We start from the raw sequence: 27,960 nt of genomic DNA, 5'->3' as shown, positions 1-27,960 counted from the left end.
CACAACAGCACCGAGCCCCCCAGCCGCAGAGGCTCGCCTTCTAACAAGCGCATCAGATCCCCGAACCGCGGCCAATTCGGAACCACCAACAACACCGGACCCGCATGACATTCTACCCTCTGTAGGACTCAACCTATCAAGGGCCACGGGGGAAACACGTACAGCAACACCTGCTGAGGCCACGGAAAGACCAACGCATCAATCCCTTCTGCTCGCGGATCCCGACGCCGACTGAAATACCGAGGAACCTGAGCATTCTGTGCCGACGCCATGAGATCCACTACTGGCATTCCCCACTTTAGAACTATCTGGTCGAACACCGACCGGTGCAGAGACCATTCTCCGGGGTCCAACATGTGTCTGCTTAGAAAATCCGCGTTCAGGTTGTCCACCCCGGCCATGTGCGCCGCCGAAATCTGCACTAGATGCCTTTCTGCCCAACTCATGAGCAGAGCCGTCTCGATTGCCAACCGCGGACTCTTTGTACCGCCCTGCCGGTTGACATATGCTACCGCTGTCGCGTTGTCAGACATGACTCTTACCACCTTTCTGACCACACTTGAGCGAAATGCCAACAGACCTAGCCGAATCGCCCTTGTCTCCAACCGGTTGATAGACCACTGAGCTTCCTCCGTCGACCACCGCCCCTGCGCGGACCGACCGAGACACTGAGCTCCCCAGCCCAGCAGACTGGCATCCGTTACCAGAATCACCCACTGAGGTGGTTCCAACGGCATGCCCTTTTTCAGATGGGCCGAGCACAGCCACCACTGGAGACTGCGCCGAGGAGCCCCCCTCACTGACAACTGGAACTCCAAACTGTGTACCTGGGGAGACCACCGGGACAACAGAGCCGCCTGAAGCTGACGCATATGTGCCCTGGCCCATGGTACTACCTCTATTATCGCTACCATGAGGCCCAGAACCTGAAGGTACATTCGAACCGTCGGACTCTGAACGGACATTAACAGCCAGACCTGCTGCTGAAGAGAGGCGATCCGAGAATCCGGCAGAAAAACACGACCCACTGCCGTGTCGAACCGCACTCCCAAGTACTCCAGACTCTGCGATGGGATCAACTGACTTTTGACTACATTCACTACCCATCCGAGCGATTCCAGAAACGCGACCACCTGAGCCGTCGCCGCAACACTGTGAGCCCAAGACTTCGCCCTGATCAACCAGTCATCCAGATATGGATGCACCAGAATTCCCTGCCTCCGCAAAGCCGCTGCTACCACCACCATTATCTTGGAGAAGGTGCGTGGAGCCATTGCCAGACCAAAAGGCAGAGCACAGAACTGAAAGTGCCTCCCTAAAACAGCAAAACGAAGGAAACGCTGATGGGCCTCTCGAATCGGCACATGCAGATACGCTTCCGTGAGATCCAGTGACGTGAGAAATTCTCCATGACGAACAGCCACTATGACCGAGCGCATGCGGAAGGATGGCATCTTGACCGAGCGATGCGGAAGGATGGCATCTTGAGCGCCCCATTGACCCTCTTGAGATCTAAAATGGGTCGAAACTGGTCCTCCTTCTTTGGCACCACACAGTAAATGGAATAACAACCCATTCCCTGCTCCTGCTGAGGAACGGGTACCACAGCTCCCAACTGGATTAAGCGACCCAGAGTCTCTTGAATAGCCTTTAACTTGACTCGAGAGTGACAAGGAGAGGGAAGAAACAGATCCGGTAGCGGGTGCTCGAACTCGAGCACATAACTGTCGCAAACGACCTCCAGCACCCACTGATCTGAAGTAATTTGGGTTCACCCCTGATAAAACAGACGAAGGAGCACCCCGACCTTCACCAGAGGCTGGACCCACACACCTTCATAAGGAGGACTTATTACCATTTCCGGCACCTCCGGAGGAGTCCCGACCTCCTCAACGACCCCCTCGAAAGGGCTGCATCCGCTGGAAAAACCGGCTTTTAGAAGGAGATACAAATCTGCCTGGCCTGTACAGCCTCGCGTCCTTAAACCGACCTCTAGCCGAACCACCTCGACTAGCCGCCTTAGGCCGTAACTCCGGCAACCGTGAGACCTTGGTATCTCCAAGACCACTCATCAGTTTATCCAAGTCCTCTCCAAACAACATAGAACCTTTGAAAGGTAGAGAACACAACTTTGCTTTAGAGGCTGCATCTTCCACCCAGCCCCTAAGCCAAAGAGCCCTGCGAGCCGTCACCACCAGAGCCATATTCTTAGCTGAAGCCCTTAGCAAATCATAAAGGGTGTCCGCCAAAAATGAAGACCCCATCTCCAATTTGGCCAGGTCCTGAACCAAACCAGTCCTACCTAACGCAGGCTCATCCAAGAGCTTCTCCGCCCAACGGAAACAAGCTCTGGCTACCAAGCCCCCACACACAGAGGCTTGCAAGGCCAAAGCAGACAAATCAAAGCTGCGCTTCAGAAAGGACTCTAGCTTCCTATCCTGAGGATCCCGTAAGTATGTACCGCCATCCACTGGAATGGCCATAGCCTTAGTAACTGCCGTAACCACAGCATCCACAGTAGGTGGTTTCAGCAGGGCCAAATCTTCCAGAGGCATGGGATACAGCCACGCCATAGCCCTAGACACCTTACAAACAGCCTCCGGCACAGACCATTCCTGAAAGACCATGTCTCTAATGTCTGAATTCATGGGAAAGGAACAGGAGGCTCTCCGAATCCACTTAACCAAGGGATCTACCTGGGGTCCCTCCGCAGAGGGAGTGGCCGCCGGAGCAAACTTCAAAGTACAGATCACCTGATCACTGAGCTCTAACAACTCCTCCTTATGAAAAATGCGTACCACTGAAGAATCTTCCCCAGGCCTTAGCCCATCCTGATCCTCAGACTCATCTAAGAGATCCTCCTTTCCTGGGTCACTCCAAACCTTCGACCCAGGCAGAGAAAGTATCTCCATAGGATCCGAAATATCCACCCGCGGGCGCTTAACTCCCACTGAGCTAGCAGTCTCCAGGGAACAAACAGCCTGAGAGGGGCCAGCTCTCCAGGCATTATACAGAGACCAAACAAACTCAGGGGGGAAACCAGACCCCCTCGACGCTGCTGAAGCCCCAACAACACTTCCCGCAGTCTCCACGATGGACCCCCCTCGCTCCCGAGGTGGCAGGTCCATCGCGTGATCTGCGGCTAAACTAGGCATGCTTCCCGCCACACATGGGTCCCCTGGCGCCGGTACGGAATGCGCGGCCAAAAGGGCCGCGCTTCCCGCCAAGAACGGCTCTGTCGAGGCCGACCTGGGATGTGCAGCCAAAATGGCTGCGTTTCCCGCCAAAACTGGCCCCGCCGTTGCCGGCCCGCAATGTGCGGTCAAATCGCCGCCCAACACCTCCGCCGACTCAGGGGAAAGCACAGGGGGCAAGAGCGCTGACAACGTAGGCTCCCCGCAAAATTTACATTGGCCACCTATCATTTCAACTCCGCGCTTCGCGCAAAACGGACACCTCGCCGGCTTAGACATAATGGTTGCGAACACAATAAAAACAAATCGTTGCTTTGTGCTTTGACAGACTAATAGGCAAAACCGCCTAAGGCAAGAACGTCCTTGAAGACGTTTTATCTTTGGATTGCCACAAGAACAGCCAAAATAGCCGCCCTTTAAAAACGTTTATATATTTTTTTTAAACCTCGTTGCTGATGCCTAAACGTCTCAAGGGTACAGAACGAGGTCTGTAGCTGAGGTCAAGCAGTCCTCCAGAGGAAGAGCACAGGGGAGGGACCTGGTCACCTGGGTGTGACACCCCACAGGGAATAAGAAGCCCCTTAGGACTTACACCCTGTAATAGAGATCCAAGTGTGGGCTCTCTAACATTTACAACCCAACCTAGAAAACCCAAACGGGCCTACCAGACTGAGTACACGGCACAGGCTGCACACATCTACCCTCTGCTGAGACTGAGAAAATACTGGTTAGTAAAAGGTCTGCACAGGCTACTTGTATAAGAAGTTTTAGTGTTCTCAGTCTCCCTCTGCTGGTAAGAGTGCATAACCCAAGCGTCTTGAACGGTCTGGAGGATTGCTGAGGAATGGATTGTTTTCATAGAAGCCATATGGGTTCCCTTCCAGCAGAATTATAAATTATACTATACAGCTGTTTGCTTAAGAGAGTAGCTCACGTCTCAGCAGGTGAGAGTCTTCAGGATTCTCAGTGAAGAGAGCAGCAATCTCGGACACCATGGCTGGGTAGTTATCAGTCTTTTTGTACATTGACAGCGCAGTAGAGAAGCGCTGGTATTTGTCCTGGCCAAAGGACTTTTTCACCTCTGTGAGATAACCAGACAGGAACTGCTGGTGCCTCTCCTGTGGGCTCTTATGAGGATATGATTGCTTCATGCATTCTGCTTTCAAGGCACACCTGTCTCCGACTTCTGTGAAAACACAAACTGCCAGTGTCAATTCAGAAAACTCCATTCAATGCACCAACACATAGCAATGAAATAAGCCTAGAAACACGCCTGATTATCGGCATTAGTACTGGGTCCCTGTAAATCCTTGTGATGTGACAGATAGGAAGACATGGATTTCTCAGTGTATTTGAGTTCAGTTGCATGGCAAGTGATACGGAGATATGTGACTGGGTGAAAGGGGGCCACTGCTTATAGCTAATTATTTCATCTTAATTCTAGCATAGGACTGTATGAGGGGACATATATATGCATATATGCTGCTCTTTGAGCAGGGACTGTCCTTCTATGTTAAATTGTACAGCGCTGCGTAACCCTAGTAGCGCTTTAGAAATGTTAAGTAGTAGTAGTTAATAGAAAAGACATAGAAAAATTTGATATTACTGCTAATTTTCTTTCCTTGAGTCCTAACAGACCAATGCAGAACAGATGGGTTATGCCTCTAGCAGATGGTGGCAGAGAACAAACTGATTGCTAGTGCTCACAGCCAGCTCGGGGTGGAAGATCCATGATATCCACCAAAAATGCCTGTACATCCCCAAGAAACCTTACAGGTGACCAACTGAAACCAACTGAACTAAACAAATTCAAGGTCAACTTCAGAAACAGGGTAGAACACTGGACTGGTCTAGTAGGACTCAAGGAAAAAAAATGAGCAGGTAACACCACATTTATTCCTTCCTTATCATTCATCAGACCAGTCCAGACAAATGAGTTGTAACAAAGCAGTCCTACTACTACTACTTAACATTTCTAGAGCGCTACTAGGGTTACGCAGCGCTGTACAAATTAATAACTAAGGACGGTCCCTGCTCAGAAGAGCTTACAATCTAAAGGACGAAATGTCAAGTTGGGGTAGTCTAGTTTTCCTGAATAGAGGTGTTGTGATTAGGTGCCGAAAGCGACATTGAAGAGGTGGGCTTTGAGCAACGATTTAAAGATGGGCATGCCAATACTGGGCATGATTATGAAACACACACATTGAAACTTGTCTAATGAAAAAGCAGTATCCTCCCTGGATGTCCAACCGCCACCTGAAACTGAACATGGCCAAGACCGAGCTTATTGTCTTCCCACCCAAACCCACTTCCCCTCTCCCTCCACTCTCTATCTCAGTTGATAACACCCTCATCGTCCCCGTCTCATCTGCCTGCAACCTCGGAGTCATCTTCGACTCCTCCCTCTCCTTCTCTGCGCATATCCAGCAGATAGCCAAGACCTGTCGCTTCTTCCTCTATAACATTAGCAAAATTTGCCCTTTCCTCTCTGAGCACACCACCCAAACTCTCGTCCACTCTCTCATTACCTCTCGCCTCGACTACTGCAACCTACTCCTCACTGGCCTCCCACGTAGCCATCTATCCCCCCTTCAGTTCGTTCAGAACTCGGCTGCACGTCTTATCTTCCGCCTGGACCGATATACTCATATCACCCCTCTCCTCAAGTCACTTCACTGGCTTCCGACCAGGTACCGCATACAGTTTAAGCTTCTCCTACTAACCTACAAATGCACTCGATCTGTAGCCCCTCCTTACCTCTCTACCCTCATCTCCCCTTACGTTCCTACCCGTAATCTCCGCTCTCAAGACAAATCCCTCCTCTCAGTACCCTTCTCCACCACCGCCTCCAGGCTCCGCCCTTTCTGCCTCGCCTCATCCCATGCTTGGAATAAACTCCCTGAGCCCATACGCCAGGCCCCCTCCCTGCCCATCTTCAAATCCTTGCTCAAAGCCCACCTCTTCAATGTCGCCTTCAGCACCTAACCACTACACCTCTATTCAGGAAATCTTGACTACCCCAACTTGACATTTCGTCCTTTAGATTGTAAGCTCCTTCGAGCAGGGACTGTCCTTCTTTGTTAAACTGCACAGCGCTGCGTAACCCTAGTAGCGCTCTAGAAATGTTAAGTAGTAGTAGTGGTGAGGAAATCTAATTTATAATGTTTACAGAAAGTGCAAGAAAAACATCCATAGTTGCTCCACAGAAATCTAAGGGTGACATACCTGAACATTCATCCACTTAGCTGTTTGACTCCTGGTTGAGAAAGATAGACCTCAAAAATGTAGGCTGAGATGAACGTCTGCTTGGACCAACCTGCTATGGTTGACTTAGACACTGCTTTACCTTTCTTTGTATCTGCAAACAGTATAAACTCTATTTCCAAGTAAAGAAAGAGTGCTCAAACAACATGTCTAGTCTGCAAAGAATGAAAATCTTGTCCTGAGACTTCCTTCCTAATGGCAGGCAGAAACACTACCTAACTCACACAAAGAGCCAACACTACTTTTGACAAAAAATGGCACCACCTGACCTGAAGACTCCTGTCTTGGAGAAACATTTAGGATCCTTATTGGAAAAACCCAGAGACCAAGAATCCATCAAGTGGTCTCCAGGACCAATAACTTGAGAATAAGCCCCTTCAAGGACACCTGTCAAAGTAGCTCAAAAGATGGAAAATAACCTAATATGTGGAGGCTTAAATTAAGAACTAGACAAAGAAAATGCCTCTCATATTTTAGAAAACAGAAAACATCTGGGTGCAATGAGAAAGGAGCACCCCTTAATATGTTCCTGAAAACATGCCAGTGCAATTACTTGCACCCTCTGAATATTTACAGCCAGGCATTTCCCAAGAGGCTCCTGCAGAAAAGCCCAAAAGGAAATGAGGGATTCCACACCTGTCACACTCAACTTAATCATCGTCCATACTCCTAAGCATATCAAAAAGGTAAACCTCTTCTGCACCTGAAGGAGAATAGCAATGACACCAGACCAGCAACCCTTGCACCTCAAAATGAGACCTCTGAAGGGTCCAACTGCACAAGAAATGAGAAAGGAGTCAACCATCTGCATCAGCCCTTGTCCGAAAAGTCTTTCCCTGTGGGAGTGCCTCTCTCTCCTACTTTGATTCTGGCTATATCCAAGTATCATGACCCCAACCAGAATGACTCAACCAGATGAGATACCATTTGTTGAGACATAACCTTAAAATAGCCATAGTGAGAAGACAGAGAGCCTCCCTACAGGCCACTGTTGAACCAGGTCAACCAGATCAAAACAACTCATTATCCTTATTTGACTGAAAAAAGGAGAAACTTTGTAGTCCTGCTCACAAGGCATGAGTGCCCCAACAGGCAAGGAAAAAAGTAAAATGCCAGTGCCCAAAGCTCCTACTCCCTTGGATCCAGGGAGTGTCTGCTCAGGAAGTCAGCTTGGACATTCTGAGTGTTGCAATGAGCTGCCTTCAGGTCTAACCAGCAGGAAATGGCAGTCTTCACAAACAAAAATAATCTCCCTTCAAAAGATTACTTGGCCTTCAAACACAGACCAACAACCTTGTTCCTCTTGCCCCTGTCAATGGTGTCCCCAACTGGCTAGACTGGTGAATCAACTGCATATCCCAGTTGGGTACTTTCAGCTATATTCTACTGGGATTCTGCCAGGTACTTGTGACCTGGATTGGCCACTGTTGGAAGCAGGATACTGGGCTAATGGACCATCAGTCTGACCTGTTATGGCTATTCTTAGGGTCTTATGTTCCTTTGTACAGTGGCAAGAACCTTACCATCAACCTATGTTGGTTCTAGCCTCTGCAATCCACAGGGGTCTAGGCTTTTTTTTTTTCTTTCTAAACTTCTTTATTAATTTTTCAAACCAATGCAATACAATCAACAATAAAACATTAATACCCGATAGGTACAGCGGTCAAATCCCTCAATGTCATGATACAGTTGGTGTAAGCCCGTCATATTGCCCACCAGGTACTGCAATACACATCAGCCAATCCTCTTAGTTAGTCCCTCCAAGTTTCTATGCCACTTGATAACTGTAAAGAGGCATGTTGCCAGCTTGTGAACTTCTATCTTAACCCCTACTGGTTTTAAATGAAGCAAACAATATTCTGGTTTGCGAGGGTACTGCACTTATATAATATGTAATAAGAGCTCCAAGATGGTGTTCCAATAGATTTGTGCTTTTTGACATGACCACCAGATGTGAAAAAGTCCCCTTGTGCACCACAGTCTCTCCAGCAGTTACCCATGCCCGTATAATAAATTTGCAGTAATTGCAAAGGGGTATAATACCATCTGGACAAAATTTTGTAGCCATTTTCCACCATATTACTGGCAATTGACATTTTCAGTAATCATTTAAATCCCCATTCCCAGATCTATAAACTATATGAAGTTCCCAAGTCAGCTTCCCAGAGCACAGTATACTTTACTACTGGGTTGACAATAACAATGCCCTATAGATCCACAATGTACATCCTCTGCAGCCACCTCCCCTCATTGCCTTCTCCAACAATGCTTCCTCTAAATTAAGGTCTCCACTGGCCCATCTATATATGTAATCTCTCACTTGACTGTAATGAAACTCCTCTCTTTGGCCAAGACCATATTTCTTTTGCATTTCTGAAAAAGGTATAAAATCCCCCTCTTCCCAAATGTGACCCAGGGTGTGGAGCCATTTATCTCCCAAAGTATTGATGATGAAATCCAGTCTCCCAGGCGAAAAAGCCATGGCAAAGCATATAGCAGTCTGCAAATAATATTGTCGCTCTGGGAAAATCCTGTTCTTTACTTGATATCATGTTTGTATGGGGAATCTGACAATACTTGGGATCTTTTTGAGGAGCTCCCGCCCAGACAGCTAGAGTACTGCCCATATAGGGATAGTCCCCACCCATTTTTGTTCCAGTTGGATCCACTTTTTAGAAGACCCACTAAAGCCATTCACTTATTATTCACAGTTGTGCTGCAGAATAATACAGGTTAAAATTAAGGATTCCCATACCCCCTATAAGGTTTGGTTGGAATGGAATCGCTCTTTGGACTCTGGGCAGTTATCTCTTCCATATACACATGAAGACTTTCCGATTAAGTCCAACCTTTTTCTAGCGAGGGCCACATTTTATATTTTACAACATTCAGAGGAACAAAAAACACACATGTGCACTCAAACTCTCTTTCTAAGAATCACACACTAATAATGCATTCTCTGAGAACTCTCAGACTGTATCTCTCTCTCTCATGTCCCACTCTACAAGTATATGCTATTTTGCACCATGTGTACCCTCTTCTGCACATAAGTCACTGTTTTACGTGCAAAAAATATTTATAAAATTTCGCTCAGAGACCCTAAGACCCATGTCTGAGGAAATTGTGGCATATGATTAAAACACTGAAAGACCAACCCAAACTTTCGACACAGCATAGTTCAAGCTTGCAGATAGCTGATTCATGGGGAAGCAGGAACCCTACTGAGTTTCTGAGGGCCAAATAAAAGCCCAGTGGGCCGGGTTCTGGCCCACAGGCCGTAGGTTGGACAAGCCTGAAATAGAGTAATTTAGGAAGGAGTATCATCTTAACAGCACGTACTCTACCCACTCAGGACACATTCAATACTACCCAACGATCCAGTTCCTCCAACAACACGAAGGGGAAGTTACCCTCATACAAGTCAGCAACAGTCTTAGTAAACACCTAAATATCTGATGTACCAACCTAACTAGAGAAAGGGGAATTTCCCTTGTAGGTGTAGGGCCTCTGATTCTGTCACTAACATATTCAATATTTCAGATTTGGACATCTTGGCCTTAAAGACAGCAACATGCCCAAAGTCTTGCAATAAAAGTGTCACCTGTGATACTGTATTGTTTAAAATTAATAAATAAAGTTTGGAAAAAAAAAAAGATATAGTATGTTCTATGTTATTTTAGTTCTAGCTGGGAACCCTAAGAGGGAATGTATCTTGTATATAAGCATTGATTGAAAGTAGAAAAGAAATAAAACGTTAAAGCTAGTTTTGTTTTTCTTTGCGTCATCTTTTTATATATGTGATATAGTTGCACCTGGCCACTTTGTTTTTAGACTTGAAAATAAGGACTGACCTTCACTGGCATGTGTTCTGTTCAGGTGTGTTCCACCATTATTCAGATGTGTCTCAGTGTTCAGCTGATCTGCAGATCTTGAAGAGCTGGTCACCTTTGTAGCCATCACTCCATAGCTACTTGTGCCTGGTGCTTTCAGACAAAAGAAACTCGATAAGAGAGAGTGGGGCAAAAAGAGAAGAAAAGAGAATGTGGGGGAAGAGAATGGAGAGAGACAGAAACTGTCAATTCATTTGAAACTGCAACAAGGATTTCCTCAGGTCATGATATAAAGCAGGAAACACTTTTTAGACACTTGTGAGAAATGTACATTTCCAGGCACAGTCTCACATTTTGGATGGGAAATGATCAGATTAGTTTTACTAAGCAACTTCCAGTAAACATGAAGGCTGGAAGTTTCGAAAATCCTGTGTTTGAAAGCTAAGTCATTTTGAATTATATATTTCTGATTTTGCTCTTGGGCAATATAAAATCCTATACTATTTCCTCTTCAGTTTCCTATACTGTTTCCTTTCACTCAGGTTTTCCAGAGAGTTTCCTAACTGTGCCTAAATCTCTCTTAGCAAATGAAAACGGGGGAAAAAACCCCCCAAAACAAACAAACCTCTGTTCCTTTACTGTTTTGGGAAGTTTGGTTCTCTTCTGACTTTTATTCCCTCCCACCCTGCCTCTCATTCACCCTCCCCATAGCTTGCATTTTCTATAGAGCACTCAAAACACCATTTAATAACTGAAAGAAGAGATCTAATTGCATATTTTTAGCTTACCGGTACTCATTATCATAGTTCAGGTGTGCTATCTCACTACATCCAGCTAGCATGAGTTTCATTCAGTGCAATAGCTGTGGTATCTTCAACCTAAGGCAAACCATGTGGAGCCTTAGAACTTGCCCCATCTGTCTACAAACCTCTTGCTATGCAAGTGGAGCTCACCAAACCGAAAAAGAACTGGCTGCAATTAAAGCAGCTTCCAGAACTACACACCAGCTGACCAATGTACCCCCTCTACTACAGAGAATAAAACAATTTATATGTAAACGTCAGATTGTGACCTGTCACACAGAGGCATACACCCATACTAAGAGATTCCCCTACAAAATTAATTTGCTGCACTAGAATGTTATGATACTCAAAAAAACAGAAGACGCCCAAAATCGACTTTCGATTATGCTGATTTGGGCGATCTTGAGAGAAGGACGCCCATCTCCCGATTTGTGTCGGAAGATGGGCGCCCTTCTCTTTCGAAAAGTCACCTGAATAAGTAACTGGAAAGCTATGTGCACAAATGCTCTCAGCCTATGCAACAAAGTTCATGATCTGCAAGCCTTGATGTTACAGACTTGGATATTGTTTCTATCAAAGACTTGGTTCAATGACTCCCATGATTGGGATGCAAGTACCAGTCTATATATAGGAAAAATAGAGATGGGTCAGAAAGGTGGAGGGGTAGTTTTATACATGAAAAACAATACTAAAGTGGCTGAAATGCAGGGGACCTAGGAAGAGGAAGAAACAATATGGATTGTTGTAGAAAGAGAAGATGGAACCTCCATCCACATAGGTGTTGTGTACAGACCTCCAACACAATCAGAGAAGTTGGACAAAGATTTGGTCATAGATATCCAAAAATTGGGAATGGGGAGGTGCTGTTGCTGGGAGATTTCAACCTGCCGGATGCGGACTGGAAGGTCCCATCTGCAGAACTGGAAAGAAGTAGAGAGATTGTGGATGCTTTTTAAAGTGCATTGCTGAGACAAATGGTGATAGAGGGGGTGAGAGAGGGGGTGACACTTGTGCTCACAAATGGAGATAGAGTGTCCAATACACACAAAGCTCAAAGTCCTGGATTTTAAGCATGCCAACTTTGTTAAAATGGGGGAGTACCAGCAGAGCTGATGGGATGGAAAGACATAAGAGTGGTGGAGGATCTATAGTTCAAACTGGAAGGGGCTATAAAAAAAATTCAGCAACAGACCTTTATATAAGGAAGGTAAACAAGATAAAAAGGGAATCGATATGGTTCACCAAACAAGTCGCTGACAAAATAAAGGCAAAAGAGATGGCATTCATGAAATACAAAAGAACACAACAAGAGAAATACAGAAGACATCTGTAGATTCTGTAAGAGCTAGAGACAGTTACTCTTCTTGTGGCAGGATGCGAAGTGCTAATGGCAAAAAAACAGAAAGGCACAACAAGTAGGCACGCCTTATTCATTGGAAACTCTGTAAACATTACAATATCAGTGTACTGGAAAAGCATTGGGAATATGATCCTAAGAGAACTGTGGAAAACAGAGATTAAGGTCACCTGGAAAAGCTGGATGCTAGAAAGCCTGATAATAGTGGTAAAAGAGAAAAACCACCAGAACGAGATTATCAAGTGATTACACAGTGAATCACATGGAAAACCACCAGAACGGCATTATCAGTCCCAAGTGATTACATGGTGAATCGCGTAGAGAGAGGAAGATCCTCAAGCACCAAGAAATGCAGCCCGAGACTAAGAAAATGTGTCAGAAAGATACAGGTGCTGTGAGAGGACTGCCAGAGAAGGAAAGAACTACACTGATAAGAATTTGCTTTTAAACTTATGGAAAAGGTAGACTTAGGGTCTTCAAAGTGAATGGCATTTAGAAGCCCTTAAATAGGTAACCTCGGGGACTTTATTTTAAGTTATTCTGCTAAAGAATAGTTTTTCTTAGTATATAAGTCTCTGTTACAGTTCCTTAGGCTAGAACTTAAGGGGCCTATTTTAAAGTTACCATAGTAACAGTATAAAGCACAGCTACTAGGCACAGGAAGCCTCAGTTTAGGCTAATTCCTGCCCACCCCTGGCTTGATCTCTTGAACCAATTAGGAGGCTACAAATTTCATTAGGACATCTCTAACTGACAGTAATTAGCTCTTAGAAATACAGAGGGGAACATACTAACAACATTAAAATAATAATAATAAAAACTAAATATTAGCATTACCTAGAATATAACTTTGGGGACTTTAGTTTACATATATGATATGAGGCATATTTTCAAAGCACTTAGGCTTCCAAAGTTCCGTAGAAACCTATGGAACTTTGGAAGGCTAAGTGTTTTGAAAATATGCCTCATAATCTCACTCCATTAGCAACTTAATTAAGAAATCACCAACAACAAGACGCAGGCAGCAGTCCAGCAACAAGATGGGGGCTATCCAGTCTAATTAAGAAATCACCAACAACAAGACGCAGGCAGCAGTCCAGCAACAAGATGGGGGCTATCCAGTCTTTTGCACTGAGTGTTTGATATCTCCCATTTGGTGAAAAGTTGTATGTGTGAACTCAATGTAAGGAGCTCCCAGCATTCAGGGAGTAGGTCTGATCTCTGATGGCTAGTGTAGCAGACTTGGAGGAGCTGAGGGAGACAGAGAGGTTTATAGAGGAGGTCTACAGGGACATAGTAGAGAAGTCCCACATCCAGTTTGGCAATCTCTGTGCTGCCATAGAGGAGAAAGGTCTCCTGAAGCGAGAACATCGTTGTGGAGAGGAAGGAAGTGATCCTGTAGCCAGGACCTGCCCTTCAGAATATGTAATATCCTCTAGCAGCGAGGATGCGTCTCCAGGGGCTTCTGCCCAGGAAGGAAGGATTAGGACAGCTGTTGTAGTTGGAGATTTGATCATTAGCTATGTAAATAGCTGGGTGGCAGGTGGATGTGAGGATTGCTTGGTCACTTGTCTAGATAGTGCTGGGGAGGAGCCTGCTGTCTTGGTACATGTGGGTACCAATAACATAGGAAAATGCAGGAGGGAGATTCTTTAAGACAAATTTAGGCTCTTAAAGTAGAAAGCTGAAATCCAGAACCTCCAGGGCAACATTTTCAGAGGTGCTCCTTGTTCCATGCACAGGACTCAAGAGAAAGGCAGAACTTCATTGTCTCAATGCGTGGATGAGGCGATGGTGCAGGAAGGAGGGTTTTAGATTTGTAAGGAACTGGACAACATTCTGGGGGAGTCTATTTCAGAAAGATGGGCTCCACATTAACCAGGGTGGAACCAGGCTGCTGGCATCAACATTTAAAAAGAAGATACAGTAGCTTTTAAAATAGAAACTGGGAGAACGCCGAGTCGCTAAAAAGTGCATAGTTCTGAACAAGGTATCTTTAAAAGATATTGCCAAAACAGGAAAGACAGGACATCCCGATAACGAGGTTACAATAAAGACCACAGCAGACCAGGTACCTTTAAATACAGACCAGACAGATTTTAAAGATTGCAAATTATCATGGTCAACTGCTGAGCAAGTCATAAATAAGATTAACAAACACTGTTTGAAATGTCTGTATGCAAACGCCAGAAGCTTAAGAAACAGGATGGGAGAGTTAGAATATATTGCATTAAAAGAAAAGATAGATATAATAGGCATCTTAAAAAAGATATAGCAAAATTAGAAAAGGTACAGAGAAGGGTGATGAAAATGATAAAGGGGATGGGATGATTTCCCTATGAGGAAAGGCTAAAGAGGCTAGGGCTCTTCAGCTTGGAGAAGAGACAGCTGAGGGGATATATGATAGAGGTTTATAAAATACTGAATGGAATTGAATGGGTAGATGTGAATCGTATGTTTACTCTTGCCAAAAATACTAGGACTAGGTGGCACACAATGAAGCTACTAAGTGGTAAATTTAAAACAAACCGGAGAAAAAATTTCTTTGCTCAACATATAATTAAACTCTGGAATTAGCTGCCAGAGAATGTGGTAAAAGCAGTTAGATTAGCAGGGTTTAAAAAAGGTTTGGATAATTTCCTAAAAGAAAAGTCCATAAGCCATTTTAAGATGGACTTGGGAAAATCCACTGCTTATTTCTAGGATAAGCAGCATAAAATCTGTTTTACTCTTTTGGGTTCTTGCTAGGTACTTGTGACATGGATTGGCCACCGCTGGAAACAGGAAACTGGGCTTGATGGACCTTCAGTCTGTCCCAGTATGGCAATGCTTATGCTCTTATATTTCCATTGTTTTGGGTGCTACAGGCTTGATTAAAAAGAACTTCCAAGCGCACCTGGTAAGTTGCTTATACATGTTATATCTTATGAACACCAGAAAGTAGCTCTTTTTGGCACAATCAAGTACTACAGCGAGTGTTAGCAGTTAATTTGAGAGACTGAAATCATACACCACATGTTCTGGCTTAGGAGTGAGGTTCATGCATGTGATGGTATGCACAAAAGTAACCCACTTGGAGAAACTGCCCCTAAGAGATTACCGGATAAAACTGAAAAAAGTGATGAGAGAAATATCACTGGCATCCGGCGGAAGAACGAATGGCTAAAATAAAAAGAAGAGTGGCAAGTCTTTTTTTCAGATATATTAGTGAATGGAGGAAGGCTAGAAATAGAATTGTGAACACAAAGATGCTATGAACTGCTATGTGGAGAGTGATGAAGAAAAAGCAGATGTGCTTAACAAATATTTCTGTTCTGCCTTCACTGAAGAAAATCCTGGAGTAGGTCCTTTGGTCAGCTGATAAAGGTACATATGAAAATAAAGTTAATATTGCACTGCTTACTGAAGAAAGTGTTTATTAGCAACTTGAAAAACTAAATGTGAACAAAGACATGGGACTGGATGGGATCCTTCCCAAAATCTTGAGGGAGCTCAGAGAGGTTCTGGTGGGCCCTCTTAAAGATTTGTTTAATAAATCCTTGGAGATGGGGGAGGTTCCACAGGACTGGAGAAGAGCAGATGTGGTCCTTCTTCACAAATAGGAGACAAAGAAATAGGAAACCACTTCAGTGGTTGAAAAGCTAATGGAGGCACTGATCAAGGAAAGGATAATGAGTTTTCCAGGAATCCAACAGTTCACAAGATCCGAGGCAACATGGTTTCACCAAAGGAAAATCGTGCCAACTCATTCTGATCAGTTTCTTTGACTGGGTAACCAGAGAACTGGATAGCGGACATGCGCTGGATGTAATCTACTTGGATTTCATTTTAGGCCTTTGACACAGTCCCTCATAGGAGGCTCATAAATAAACTCAGCGGGCTGAAGTTAGGACAAAGTGGTGAATCCAAAAGAGCAGTATGAGCTAGCCAAAGTCAGACTGACTTCTACGGTCTGTGTCCCCTAAATGGCAAAAGACAAGTGAAGCATCGGCAACTCCAGTGTTGTAGATCGTTTTATCACGTACTGCAAGTGAGGGTGCTGTGCAGTGTATATATATATATATATATATATATATATACACACACTAGTAAAAAAGGCCCATTTCGGTATGAAATGAAATGGGCGCTAGCAAGGTTATCCCTCCCTCTCTCCCTCTGTCCCCTCCAAGTCTCACAGCCCCCTTTCTTCCCTTCCGATTTCCAGGCTCTCCCTCTCTCTTCCTCCCTCTGTCCCTCCCCCGAGTTCCAGTCCCCCCTCCTCTCTGTCTCACAGACACGTCCTTGCGATGCCTCCACCCGCGGCCCTCCCCGACACTAGCCCCGCCCATCCCCCTACATGCAAGTCCCCCCCCTCCAAAATCGCCAACCCCCCTCTTACTGGGGTCCCGGCAGCAGCAGTGAAGAGACTCGCGAGTCTGCTGCCTTCCCTTCTCTTCGCTCTCAGCTCTGACTCTGATCCCGCCCTCATTTCCTGTTTCCGCAAGGGCGGGACCAGTCAGAGCTGAGAGCGAAGAGAAGGGAAGGCAGCAGACTCGCGAGGCTCTTCACTGCTGCCGCCGGGACCCCAGTAAGAGAGGGGAGGGGAGGGTAGCAGAGGGGGGTTGGCGATTTTGGAGGGGGGGCGAAGTGCACGTAGGGACGACTCTGCCTGCTCCCGCTGTTCTTCAACACGCGTCTCTCACTGGGATCGTAACCCCCTGCTGACGTCAGTAAAGCAGGGTTCTACTGCTGGCCAGTGACGTCAGCAGGGGGGTTACGATCCCAGTGAGACACTTTAGAACGTTCACATAGCAAATTATTATATATATATATATATATATATATATATATATATATATATATATATATACACACACACACATATATACACACACACACATATATACACATATACACACACATATACACACACACACACATATACACACACACACACATATACACACACACACACATATATATATACATTCCAAAACAACCGTTGTTCATTTACTATTAAATCTTTATTCAAATATTACACTTAAACATTTCACTTCATTATCCATTAGTAGTAGTAGTAGTAGTTACTAATATTTTCCTTAGGTACTCAAAGGTATACTCTGCTGAATGTATATGGGCCTAATGCTGACCATAGGGGTTTTTTCCATCAGCTAGACCAGATACTATTAAAACATAAAGTGGGCCTTTTGCAGATAGGGAGGACTTTAATTTAACACTTAACCCTTATTTAGATAATTCCACCAGCAAGGTGTTTTATGCACAGCGCGACTGTGAGCTTTTTCGTGCATTCCTTGCACGGTGGCAGGTGGCTAATTTTTGGCGGCAAACTAATCCTACTAGCCGGGAATACACCTACTTTTCACAAGTTCATCAATCATTTTCGCGTATCGACCTATGGCTGGGAGATGTGGAACTTGTTCACGCAATTTTGGAACATCAGATTGCTTGTCGCACGTGGTCTGACCATAGTCCTGTAATATTACAGCTGAGTCTCTTGGTGATGGGGAGAGCCAAGCCCGAGTGGCGTTTGGATGATTCCATCCTGTCGGAATTATCGTATGTTTTTCAATCAGAAAATCACATTACTACTACTACTTATCACTTCTATAGCGCTACAAGGCATACGCAGCGCTGTACATCATACACGAAAAGACAATCCCTGCTCAAAGAGCTTACAACCTAAATAGGACAAACACACAGAACAACTAAGAGGTAAGGGAATTAAAGAGAGGTGGGGATAAAAGGGTACAGGGCAAGTGATCAGTGGTTAGGAGTCAAAAGCAGTGTTAAAGAGGTGGGCTTTATAAATAATTACGTGTTCCCACTAAATGATTAATTACTCTAACCTTGTATCTTCTCAGACTGTTTTACACAGTCTGAGTACTAACAAGCTCCATAATTAAGAAGTATATTCAATTTAACAATAATGGGGAGGTCCCGATGAGCATTTTGTGGGATGAGTTGAAAGCGGTTTTCATACACAGACAGAGCGTTGGAAAATGGAGAATGCATTGAGAAAGCAGGTGATAGGAGTAGAGAGAGCATTACATCAGGGGCCCTCGCGTCATTCAGCGCCACTGATAGAGCAAATGCATAAAATAAGTCACGAGCTGTATGAACTACAATTAGCTCATTTTGCTGAGCAACTCCAGCGGGTTCGCCAGGGACATTTTGAGTTTGGTAATAACTCTAGTAAGCTCTTGGCCCATAAGCTTAAGAAACAGGCCTCTTGTGGTCACATCTCTAGTCTCATGAATAGTGATGCAACGATTATTCCAACAATTTTACAAGAATCTTTATACCCCTGACATTGACCCCTCGAGGGAGTCTATTTTAGCGCTCTTAGACAATGCCTGTACTATCAGCGGGAGCTCAACAATTACTATCATGCCCTATTGAGCATGAGCTGGATGAGATCTACCAGGTGATTCACACTATCTCCGGGTAAGGCGCCGGGAGCAGATGGTTTCTCTAATAAGTTCTATAAAACCTTTGCTAAACTTTTGGGTCCGCTGTTACTGCGTTTAATTCCTTTAGTGAAGGCCATCCAATTCCGGAAACTTGGAATCTGGCGACTATATCAGTAATACTTAAGCCGGGCAAGGATCCCCTAAGGTGCGGATCCTATCGTCCCATCTCATTATTAGGAACTGATTATAAAATCTTTACTAAGATATTAGCTACCCGCCTGCAATGCCATCTTCCATTTTTGGTCCATGAGGATCAGTCGGGCTTTATCAGTGGTCGACAAACTTTCGACAATATACGGCGGGCACTCCATCTTATACACTATGAAAAAATCGGATGGAGTCCCCCTAGGTTTGCTCTCCCTAGACACGGAGAAAGCGTTTGACAGAGTACATTGGCCATTTCTGTTCGCTGTTCTCGCTAAAGTGAGTATTGGGGGTCATTTTATTTCTTGGCTCCATCTCCTATATGCTGCCCCATGTGCCTCAGTTAAGGTTAATGGTCAAAGTTCTGCTCTATTTGATCTGGGCAGGGGCACTAGACAGGGATTTGCTCTATCACCTTTGCGTTAGTGATGGAACTCCTGGCTTGCTGCATTAGAGAGCATCCAGAAATCATTGGGGTGAATAGAGGGGGGTTGGAAACCCGGATCCTGCTGTTTGCAGACAATATTTTATTAACTTTAACTGACCCAGATACATCCTTTCCTGCACTGTCATCTGTTTTGCAGGAGTATGAGAAAGGAGTCCGGCTTTAAAATTAATATGGAGAAGTCGGAGGCATTAAGTGTTAATCTGACTGATGAGCAGTTGGTCAGGTTGAAGACCAACTTTCCCTTTCGTTGGGTGAAAAAATGTAATCGCTACTTGGGGGTTAATCTGACCCGTGATTTAGCTGACTTATTTGAGGAAAACTTCCCAGGGAGGATACGCGAGATATTTTCAGAGTTAGACCGTTGGGAAGGGTTGACAATTCCTTGGCTAGGCCAAATTAATGCGATCAAGATGATAGTGCTTCCCAAATTGCTCTATTTATTTATGGCTCTCCCCATCTCCCTGCCAGATCAGTTCTTTCACGGTTTGAGGCAAAGAATCTTCTCCTACATCTGGAAAAGGAGAACCCCCCCCAGAGTGCGAGCTGAGGTGATGTTTCAGAGGTGTGAACAGGGAGGGATGGGTGTTCCCTCTTTTGTAGGTTATTACCAAGCTGCCCACCTTCAAATTTTGGCAGAATGGCTTCAAGGGTCGGGGAAGATTTGGCAGTTTCTTGAGCAGTCATGACTGGCTCCTTACCCACTGCAAGCCATCCCCTGGCTCCTGGACCAGCGTAAGGCTGCCCGTGAGGCTCCACCACTCCTTCGCTGGCCCTTGTTGGTTTGGAGTGCAGTTCAGAGGAAATTTTTCCCAGGACGGGTTTATTTTTTACATATCTACATTCGATTTGCTCCACAGTTTGCCCCGGGGAGTAAAGATCCTTGCTTTCACTTCTGGGAGCGGCTAGGTCTATGTAAGCTGGGCCAGCTATGGGAGGAAGGAGAATTAATATCATTTCAGGATAAATCAGGAGGAGTATGGACTTCCGGCTCTTAATGCATTCTAATATCAGCAGGTGCGGGACTTTATTGCCAGGAGGTCTATCTGAGACAGCTTTGGAACGGGCAATGATGGGGTGAGAGGGAAGGGGATGTATTTCCAGAGTGTATAGGGCCCACCTAGCTCGTCATAAACCCATTACATACTACTTGTCAAAATGGGAAACTGCATGGGTACAACCTTTGAATATTCACAATGGGAAAGTATGTTTAAATCTCTTCTTAAAGTATCTATATCTAGTAACCTGATGGAGAATGGACATAAGATCTTATATGGTTGGTACTATACTCCTAAGCGACTCTCCAAAATGTTTCTCGCAAGTTCAGCCTTGTGCTGGTGGCATTGTGGCCAGGATAGAGACATGTATCACATCTGGTGGGTTTGTCCATGGGCTCAAGATTTTTGGAATGCTGTATTGAACCTTGTATTAAGCCTAACCAAGACTCAATATCCTTTGAAGATGGAACATTGTCTTCTATATGCTAAGCCATGAGGTGTGAAATCCTTCACTCACCAGCTGATTACTCAGATGTCTGTTGCCAGCAAATTGGTACTTGCAGTGGCTTGGAAACAGTCGACTTTGCCAGGCCTTCAACAGATTTTATATAAGATGGACTATATTCATTAAATGTCTAAATTAACAGCTATGCGTACTGGCAGCCTGTTGTCATACCATCGTATCTGGGACCCATATGTGCAATGGTCTTCTGGCCCTTCTATGTTGTTATCAAAGCTGAGATACTAGAAGTTGAAGGTTTTGTCTGGGGAAGGGGAGCAGGGGAGGGATAAAGGAGGAGGGAACAAATCATTAAGAAACTCCAAACTGCACAGAACAAGGCAGCCAGATTCATATTTGGTAAAACGAAATATGAAAACGCCAGACCCTTAAGAGAAAAACTACATTGGCTTCCACTAAGAGAATGCACTGCGTTCAAGGTCTGCACTATGGTTCATAAGATCATATACGGTGAAACTCCGGGGTATATGTCAAGCCTTATAGACCTACCAACCAGGAATTCTACTAGACTATCACCTACGTTCCTGAATCTCCACTACTCCAACTGCAAAGGACTAAAATATAAATTAACATATGCATCTAGTTTCTCCTATATAAGCACACAAATATGGAATGAATTACCAAAATCCATAAAAACAACACACAAAATAAATAATTTCTGTAAATTATTGAAAACCAACCTATTCAAAAAGGCATACCACAAAGATCCATCCTAAATACCAGTAACAAAATTTACACCAGAACTACACAAAACGTAACTCTTTATTTCCTGATTGTCCAAATTAATATATCACGATTGAAGTTTAATATTCCTGATTGTTTAAGCTAATTTATCACGATTGAAGTTTAATCCAATACATTTTATTTTCTTATTACGAAAATGAACTTTCTTTACCTGAATACCTAATCCACTCTGTCTCCTCCATCTTACTATGTATTTCTCTTTTCTGAAATTGGTGATCACCATTACGGAACAAGGTAAGCCACATTGAGCCTGAAAATAGGTGGGAAAATGTGGGATACAAATGCTACAAATAAATAAAGAATACTTGTAGCTTGTTTTAGCAATCTGATGTTTGTAAAGGAGAAACTGTCAAATGGAGATGTTTTGTTATGTCTTTTTATAAAAGTTCAAAACAAAACAAAAAAAACCTCATCTATACAACTAGTCTAAATCATATTCTATGGCAGATGCTGAATGATAAAGATGAAATAGTACTACTACTACTACTAGAAATAGTACTACTACTACTATTAAACATTTCTATAGCGCTACTAGACTTACGCAGCCCAATCAGTCTACCCAGTAAGGTGGTTATGGCTGTAATGCCTTTCCATATAGGTTGCCCCTGTCCCCCCCCCCCCCCCATGCCTTCTTAAGAAGGACAAAAGGACATTCACTGCAGTTCTGAGCTGAAAAAACCTACTGCTTGGATTCCATCCTCTCACCTTTTAGGCACTGTCTGTATATAACACTTTTTTAAAATTCCATCACCATTTTTGTCTCCAGCACTTCCGGGGAGGGCATTCCAGGCATTCACTACCCCTCTTCAGTGAAATAATGTTTTCTGATGTTGCTCATCTATCCCCCTGCAGTTTCATGACATGTCCACTAGTTCTACAGCTGTCTTTTGTCTGGAAAAAGTTTGTTTCTTGTGCATTAATAACTTCCAAGAATTTGTCTTTTCTTTTGTTATTGCTAATTTTATTATATAGCTCTCCCAGTTTTTCTGACTTCATGGTTAAGGTGATTTGGTTTTAATATGGTCTTGTGTTTCTTTGGGATTATTTGTAAGCTATATGGTCAAAAAAATTAAAATAAAAACATAAAAAATAACTTTCAAGTATTTCAATGTCTGTATCTCCTCTCCACCATCCTTCCTACATATTTAGGTCCTCAAGTCTTTTCATGTGTGTTTTCTGGAGCAACTCTGCACAGTTTTTGGTCACTTTTCTCTAGAGCACTTACAGCCTCTTTATATCCTTACTGAGATAAAGCCCAGTGTCACACTGAGGGTTGATACCCGCCTAGGATAAAGTATGCTCCTCCTCCACAGTCCCTAGGTCTCTGTCTTTCCTCCTCCATGACCCCCTCACCTGCAGTCCCTGCTCTGTGGTATTTCTCCTCTCGCAGCAGTTCATGCTCAGGTTTGTAGCCACAGCCTTTCTCCGTCACAAGACGACACAGCTCATCAAACTGCTTCTTATGATGTGGGCGAATAAACTGATAGAACTCTCCAATCAAAAGAGGAAATAAAAAATCTCTAGTTAGCAAATTATAACAAAATGCAAAGAATTTCAGAGCAAAATAATTAGAGAACAATTTTAAAAGCCATTACTGCATGCAGAGCAGTCCTTTATTTGTGGAAATGGATGCTTGTAGAGCTGCAAATATGCAGCCTATGCATCGAGAAATTATGTCTTACCCGATAATTTTCTTTCCTTTAGACGCTGCAGATGAATCCAGAGACTAATGGGTTGTGTCCATCTACCAGCAGTTGGAGATAGACAGTGCTGGACTGAAGTGCTATATAGGACGTCATGCTCCTAGCCCAGATAGTATTCACATAACAAAGCAGAAGGAAACGTGAAAAACAAAATAATAATAATAAAGATCATTTCTCCTTCCCCACGGAAACAACTCCAACAGTTGATTACTGCCCAAAGTAATCTGCAACAACCATGAAAAACCAACAACAAGACCCTAAAAAAAAAAAAAAACAGGGCAAAGGGCGGGCCTCTGGATTCATCTGCTGCATCCAAAGGAAAGAAAATGATCAGGTAAGACATCATTTCTCATTTCTTAGTGACAGCAGCAGATGAATCCAGAGACTAATGGGATGTAGCAAAGCAGTCCTTAAGTAGAGTGGGAATCTGAAGCTCCCTTAGCTAGCACCGTTGCCCCAAAGGCAGCATCAGTGTGCACCGCAACGTCCACCCAATAATGCTTTAAAAAAGTATGGACGGACAACCAGGTCACTGCCTTGCAAATGTTTTCCAAGGAGAGCAGCTGCACCTCCGCCCAAGAAGTTGCAACTGCCTGAGTAGAATGAGCCCTTAGGAAACATACTACATCTGGATGGGAGGCCAACGATGAATAAAGAAGGCATCCTATATAACAGGCTAAGGCCGCAACCTGAACCCTCAGGGAATTGTACGCAAGACTCCTCAACAAGCCATCCTGAAGAAATGCCAACAGCACCCGAAAGGGGGCAAATCGCCTGATACACACATCAGGATTCAAAAACCTGTCAAATCCACGCGTAAGCCGTGGATGTAGAACGCCTTTTCGCTTGAAGAACAGTGGCAATCACTTGCGGAGAATACCTTTCTTAACTTGACCCGCTCAATAGCCAGGCCGTAAGACCAAAGCGGGAGGGATCCTCCATTGGAATTGGTCCCTGAACCAGAAGGTTAGGGAGAGTGGGCATCAGGAGAGGCTCATCCACTAACAGCCGAACTAAGTCTGCATACCAAGGGCATCGTGGCCAATCAGGAGCTACAAGAATTACACGCCCTGGATGCCAAAAAATCCGGTGAAGAACCTTGCCTATCGTGGGACACGTTGGGAACACGTAAAGGAGCGCCACCGGTCGTGATTGAACGAGTGTATCAATGCTCTCTGAACCGTACTCTCTCTTTCTGCTGAAAAACTGGGGCGCCTTGGAATTGCGCGGAGTCGCCATTAGATCCATGACAGACATCCCCCATTTGCAGATGATCAGTCGAAATCTGGCCTCCAACAGCTCCCACTCCCCCTGGTATAAGGCGTGCCTGCTCAGAAAATCTGCCTGGACGTTCTGAACTCCTGCAACATGCGCTGCCGACAGCTGCTGCAAATGGGCTTCCGCCCACTGAATGAGTAGCTGAGCTTCGTTCACCAGCGTTGCACTGCGTGTGCCCCCTGTCTTCATATTGTCAGATAGCACCTGGACAGGTTTGCCCACTACCTGGGAGAGAAATGCCAGAAGAGCAAACTGGACCGCCTGCAGATCCAACCGGTTGATCGACCACTGTCTCTCGTCCATCGACCACTGTCCTAAGGCCACTTGCCTAAGACAGTGCGCCCTCCAGCCCCAAAGGTTGGCATCTGTCATTACTACTATCCACAGAGGGGTCACCAGTGGGAGACCATTCTGCAGCGATGACCTTCGCAGCCACCACTCCATGCGTCGGCACTCTGCAACCGTCCAGGAGAGCGTCAATTCATAATCTTGCAACACCAGAGACCACCAGCTCATCAGGGACAGTTGTAAGGAATGCATATGCGCCCAAGCCCATGGAACCTCATCCAAGGTCGCTGCCACTGAGCCTAAGGCCTGAACGTAATCCCAAACCTGAGGGGCACGGGGACCAGAGAAGAGCCCTGACCTGCTCCTGCAGTTTGAGACACCTGTGCTTTGGCAAGAACACTTTGCCCTGAGCTGTTTCGAGCTGCACTCCGAAATACACCAGAACTTGAGTGTCAGTGGGGACCAGGTGACTCTTGGGAAAATTGATGATCCACCCCAACGACTGTTAACACTGCAATGACCCAAGACATGGCCTGACTGCTCTCATGGGCCGACGATGCTCTGATGAGCCAGTCGTCCAGATGGATGGACCCGTAGTATGCCCTATTTTCATAAGAAAGCAGCCAGTACCACCATGACTTCGGCACAGCGGACAGTACCGAATGCAGGGTTTCCATGCGGAAATGCTGCACTTTCGGGCACCTGTTGACTTTATTGAGGTCAAGAACCATCTGGAAGGCATCTCCATTCACCTTGGGAACCACAAAGTAAATACAATAACATCCATCCCCTGCTCGTCCAGAGGTACAGGACCTACTCCCAACTCCAGCAGGTTCTGCAGGATGGCCCAAAACGCTGCTCTTTTCCTTGGGTTGCCACACAGGGGACTCCAAGAAAAAATTGGGGACAGGATCAGTGAATTCTAACTTGTAATCTTCTCAAATAATGACAAGGACCAACTGATCCGTTGTGATGCGGGCCCATTCCTTGCCAAAGAGGGACAGCCTCCCCCCAATAAGCAGCATAAAAGGACCCAGCGCCCCATCACTGGGAAGCCCCAGAATCAGAGGAAGGTCGGGTTAAAGGCGCCGAGGCCTGCTTACCAGTCCAAAAGGACTGATTCGTGGAATAATGAGACTGCTGAGCCACATACTGGCGCCCCAGACAGTACCAGCGTGTGTCCCTGAACCTAGGCTGAGAGGAACTTGACCAAGAGGAAGGCTTAACTTTATTTTCCAGCAAGCGCTGAGTCAGAGTCACCCAAATCCTTGACCAACTTCTCAAGATCCTCCCCAAATAACAGCTTACCTTTGAAGGGCAACTTAACCAGAAGCTGCCTACAAGCAAAATCTGCAGCCCAGTGACACAACCGCAATAAGCGCCTTGCGGCTACTGCGAGAAACATTTGCTTCGCTGAGGCCCGAAACATATCATATAAAGAATCTGCCAGATATGCCAGCCCTGACTCCACATCCGGTAATATCCCGGGCAATGAAACCTTGGAACCCTGGAAGACATCACCAAACTGCGGCACCCAGCTAAGGCAGGCCTGAGCAGCATAACAGACACAAACCGCTGCTTGCAAGGAGAGGGCAGACACCTCAAAGGAAAGTTTAAGAGATGCCTCCAGTTTCCTATCCTGAACATCCTTCAGGGCAACCTCTCCCTCTATGAGGAGGGTGGTCTTCTTGGTGATAGCTGCCACCAAGGCATCCAGTTTAGGCATGTGGAGCTTCTCCAGTTCCACTGGGGCTAACGGACAGAGTTTAGCCATAGCCTTGGCCACCTGTAGGGATGCTGTAGGCGTTTCCCACTGAGCATAAATTATCTCGAGCATGGCTTCAAACACTGGAAAAGATCGCAGTGATTTCCGAGCTCTGGCCATCTTAAGGTTGGAGGCAGCTTAAGTAGCTAGATCTTGGGGGGGGGGGGGGATATTAAGAGCTTAAACACCCTTGGTGATAAAGGAGGGCAGTTCCTCCTTGTGAAACACCCTCACCACAGTGAGGTCATCAGCTTCTTCCTGAGGAAGCTTCCCCTCCTCCAACTTCAGCTGCGCTTCAGAAGACACTGCGGATCCAGAAAACCCTCCCTCAGACAATGGGGGAGACAGGGGGAACCATGGACCCCCCCTTCAGATATGGAGGCACAACGCCTCCTTTTTGGTGCAGGATCCACTGGCAGGACACGGAGATGCCTGGTTCCCACAAGCTCCCAAGTTAGGAGCCCCTGACGACTGACCCGATTGCTTCAATAAATAAGTTCTATGAAGATGCAGAATGAACTCTGGGGAGAACGGGTTGGACAGCCTGTCCCCTGCCAGGTACACCGAGCTAGTCAGAAGTGGGAATCAGCTGTGTGGTATTAAAATCATCCATTGCCGAACTCAGCAGCATGGTCCCCGACTTGGGCTGCAAAATGTCCGCCGGCATGGACAAAGGCTCCTCACTCTGCTCTGGCGTGCAGGAAAAAACTGGTAAAGCAGTCCTGGCATCCTCCAACGGAGAGCCACTACAACCTCCCTAACACTGACCCGATGCTGTTCTCCGCTTACTACAGTGGGAGCAGCGCTTAACGAGCTCTGCCGCCACAGCACCATTTAAAAAAAAAAATGAAGCTCTTCGAGAGAAGCTTAGCGCAGAAACTCATCCAGTCGAACACTGCAGTACTCATACCACTCTCTTAGGCCTCCACTAACTGCCAAACAGCAATCCTCCAGAGCCAGTCAGGGATTCAGAGAGAAATCAAACCTTGACCGCTAAGCCTGCCAAGGCTCTTTTTTTTTTTTTTTTTGTCTCGTGGGGAAGGAGAAGGGAGGAAGAGGAAGAGAAGGAAGCCGGATGGGGGGGGGGGGGGGGGGGGGGGGGGGGAGACCTGGGGTGACCAGGTGTATCCCCTAAAGGCAGCACCGCACAGCTGCTC

The 27,960-nt window shown here is 45.5% G+C and overlaps 1 protein-coding gene across 1 annotated transcript in view; it reads right to left on the bottom strand.

Moving 5' to 3' along the window:
* Nucleotides 1-27,960, bottom strand: part of RTEL1 (regulator of telomere elongation helicase 1) — a 222,911-nt gene that overhangs the window by 11,208 nt on the left and 183,743 nt on the right. Inside the window, exons 30-32 of the mRNA XM_030213444.1 lie at nucleotides 23,123-23,260; nucleotides 10,310-10,441; nucleotides 4,129-4,380 (exon numbers count right to left, since the gene is read on the bottom strand). Of these exons, the coding sequence (XP_030069304.1) occupies nucleotides 4,129-4,380; nucleotides 10,310-10,441; nucleotides 23,123-23,260 (522 nt within the window). The remainder of the gene's footprint in view (nucleotides 1-4,128; nucleotides 4,381-10,309; nucleotides 10,442-23,122; nucleotides 23,261-27,960) is intronic.

The sequence above is a fragment of the Microcaecilia unicolor genome, chromosome 8 (genome assembly GCF_901765095.1).
Source record: "Microcaecilia unicolor chromosome 8, aMicUni1.1, whole genome shotgun sequence".
NCBI classification, from domain to species: Eukaryota; Metazoa; Chordata; class Amphibia; order Gymnophiona; family Siphonopidae; genus Microcaecilia; species Microcaecilia unicolor.
Note: the sequence above shows the minus strand (reverse complement) of the source record. Positions and strands in the feature narration are given on the sequence as shown.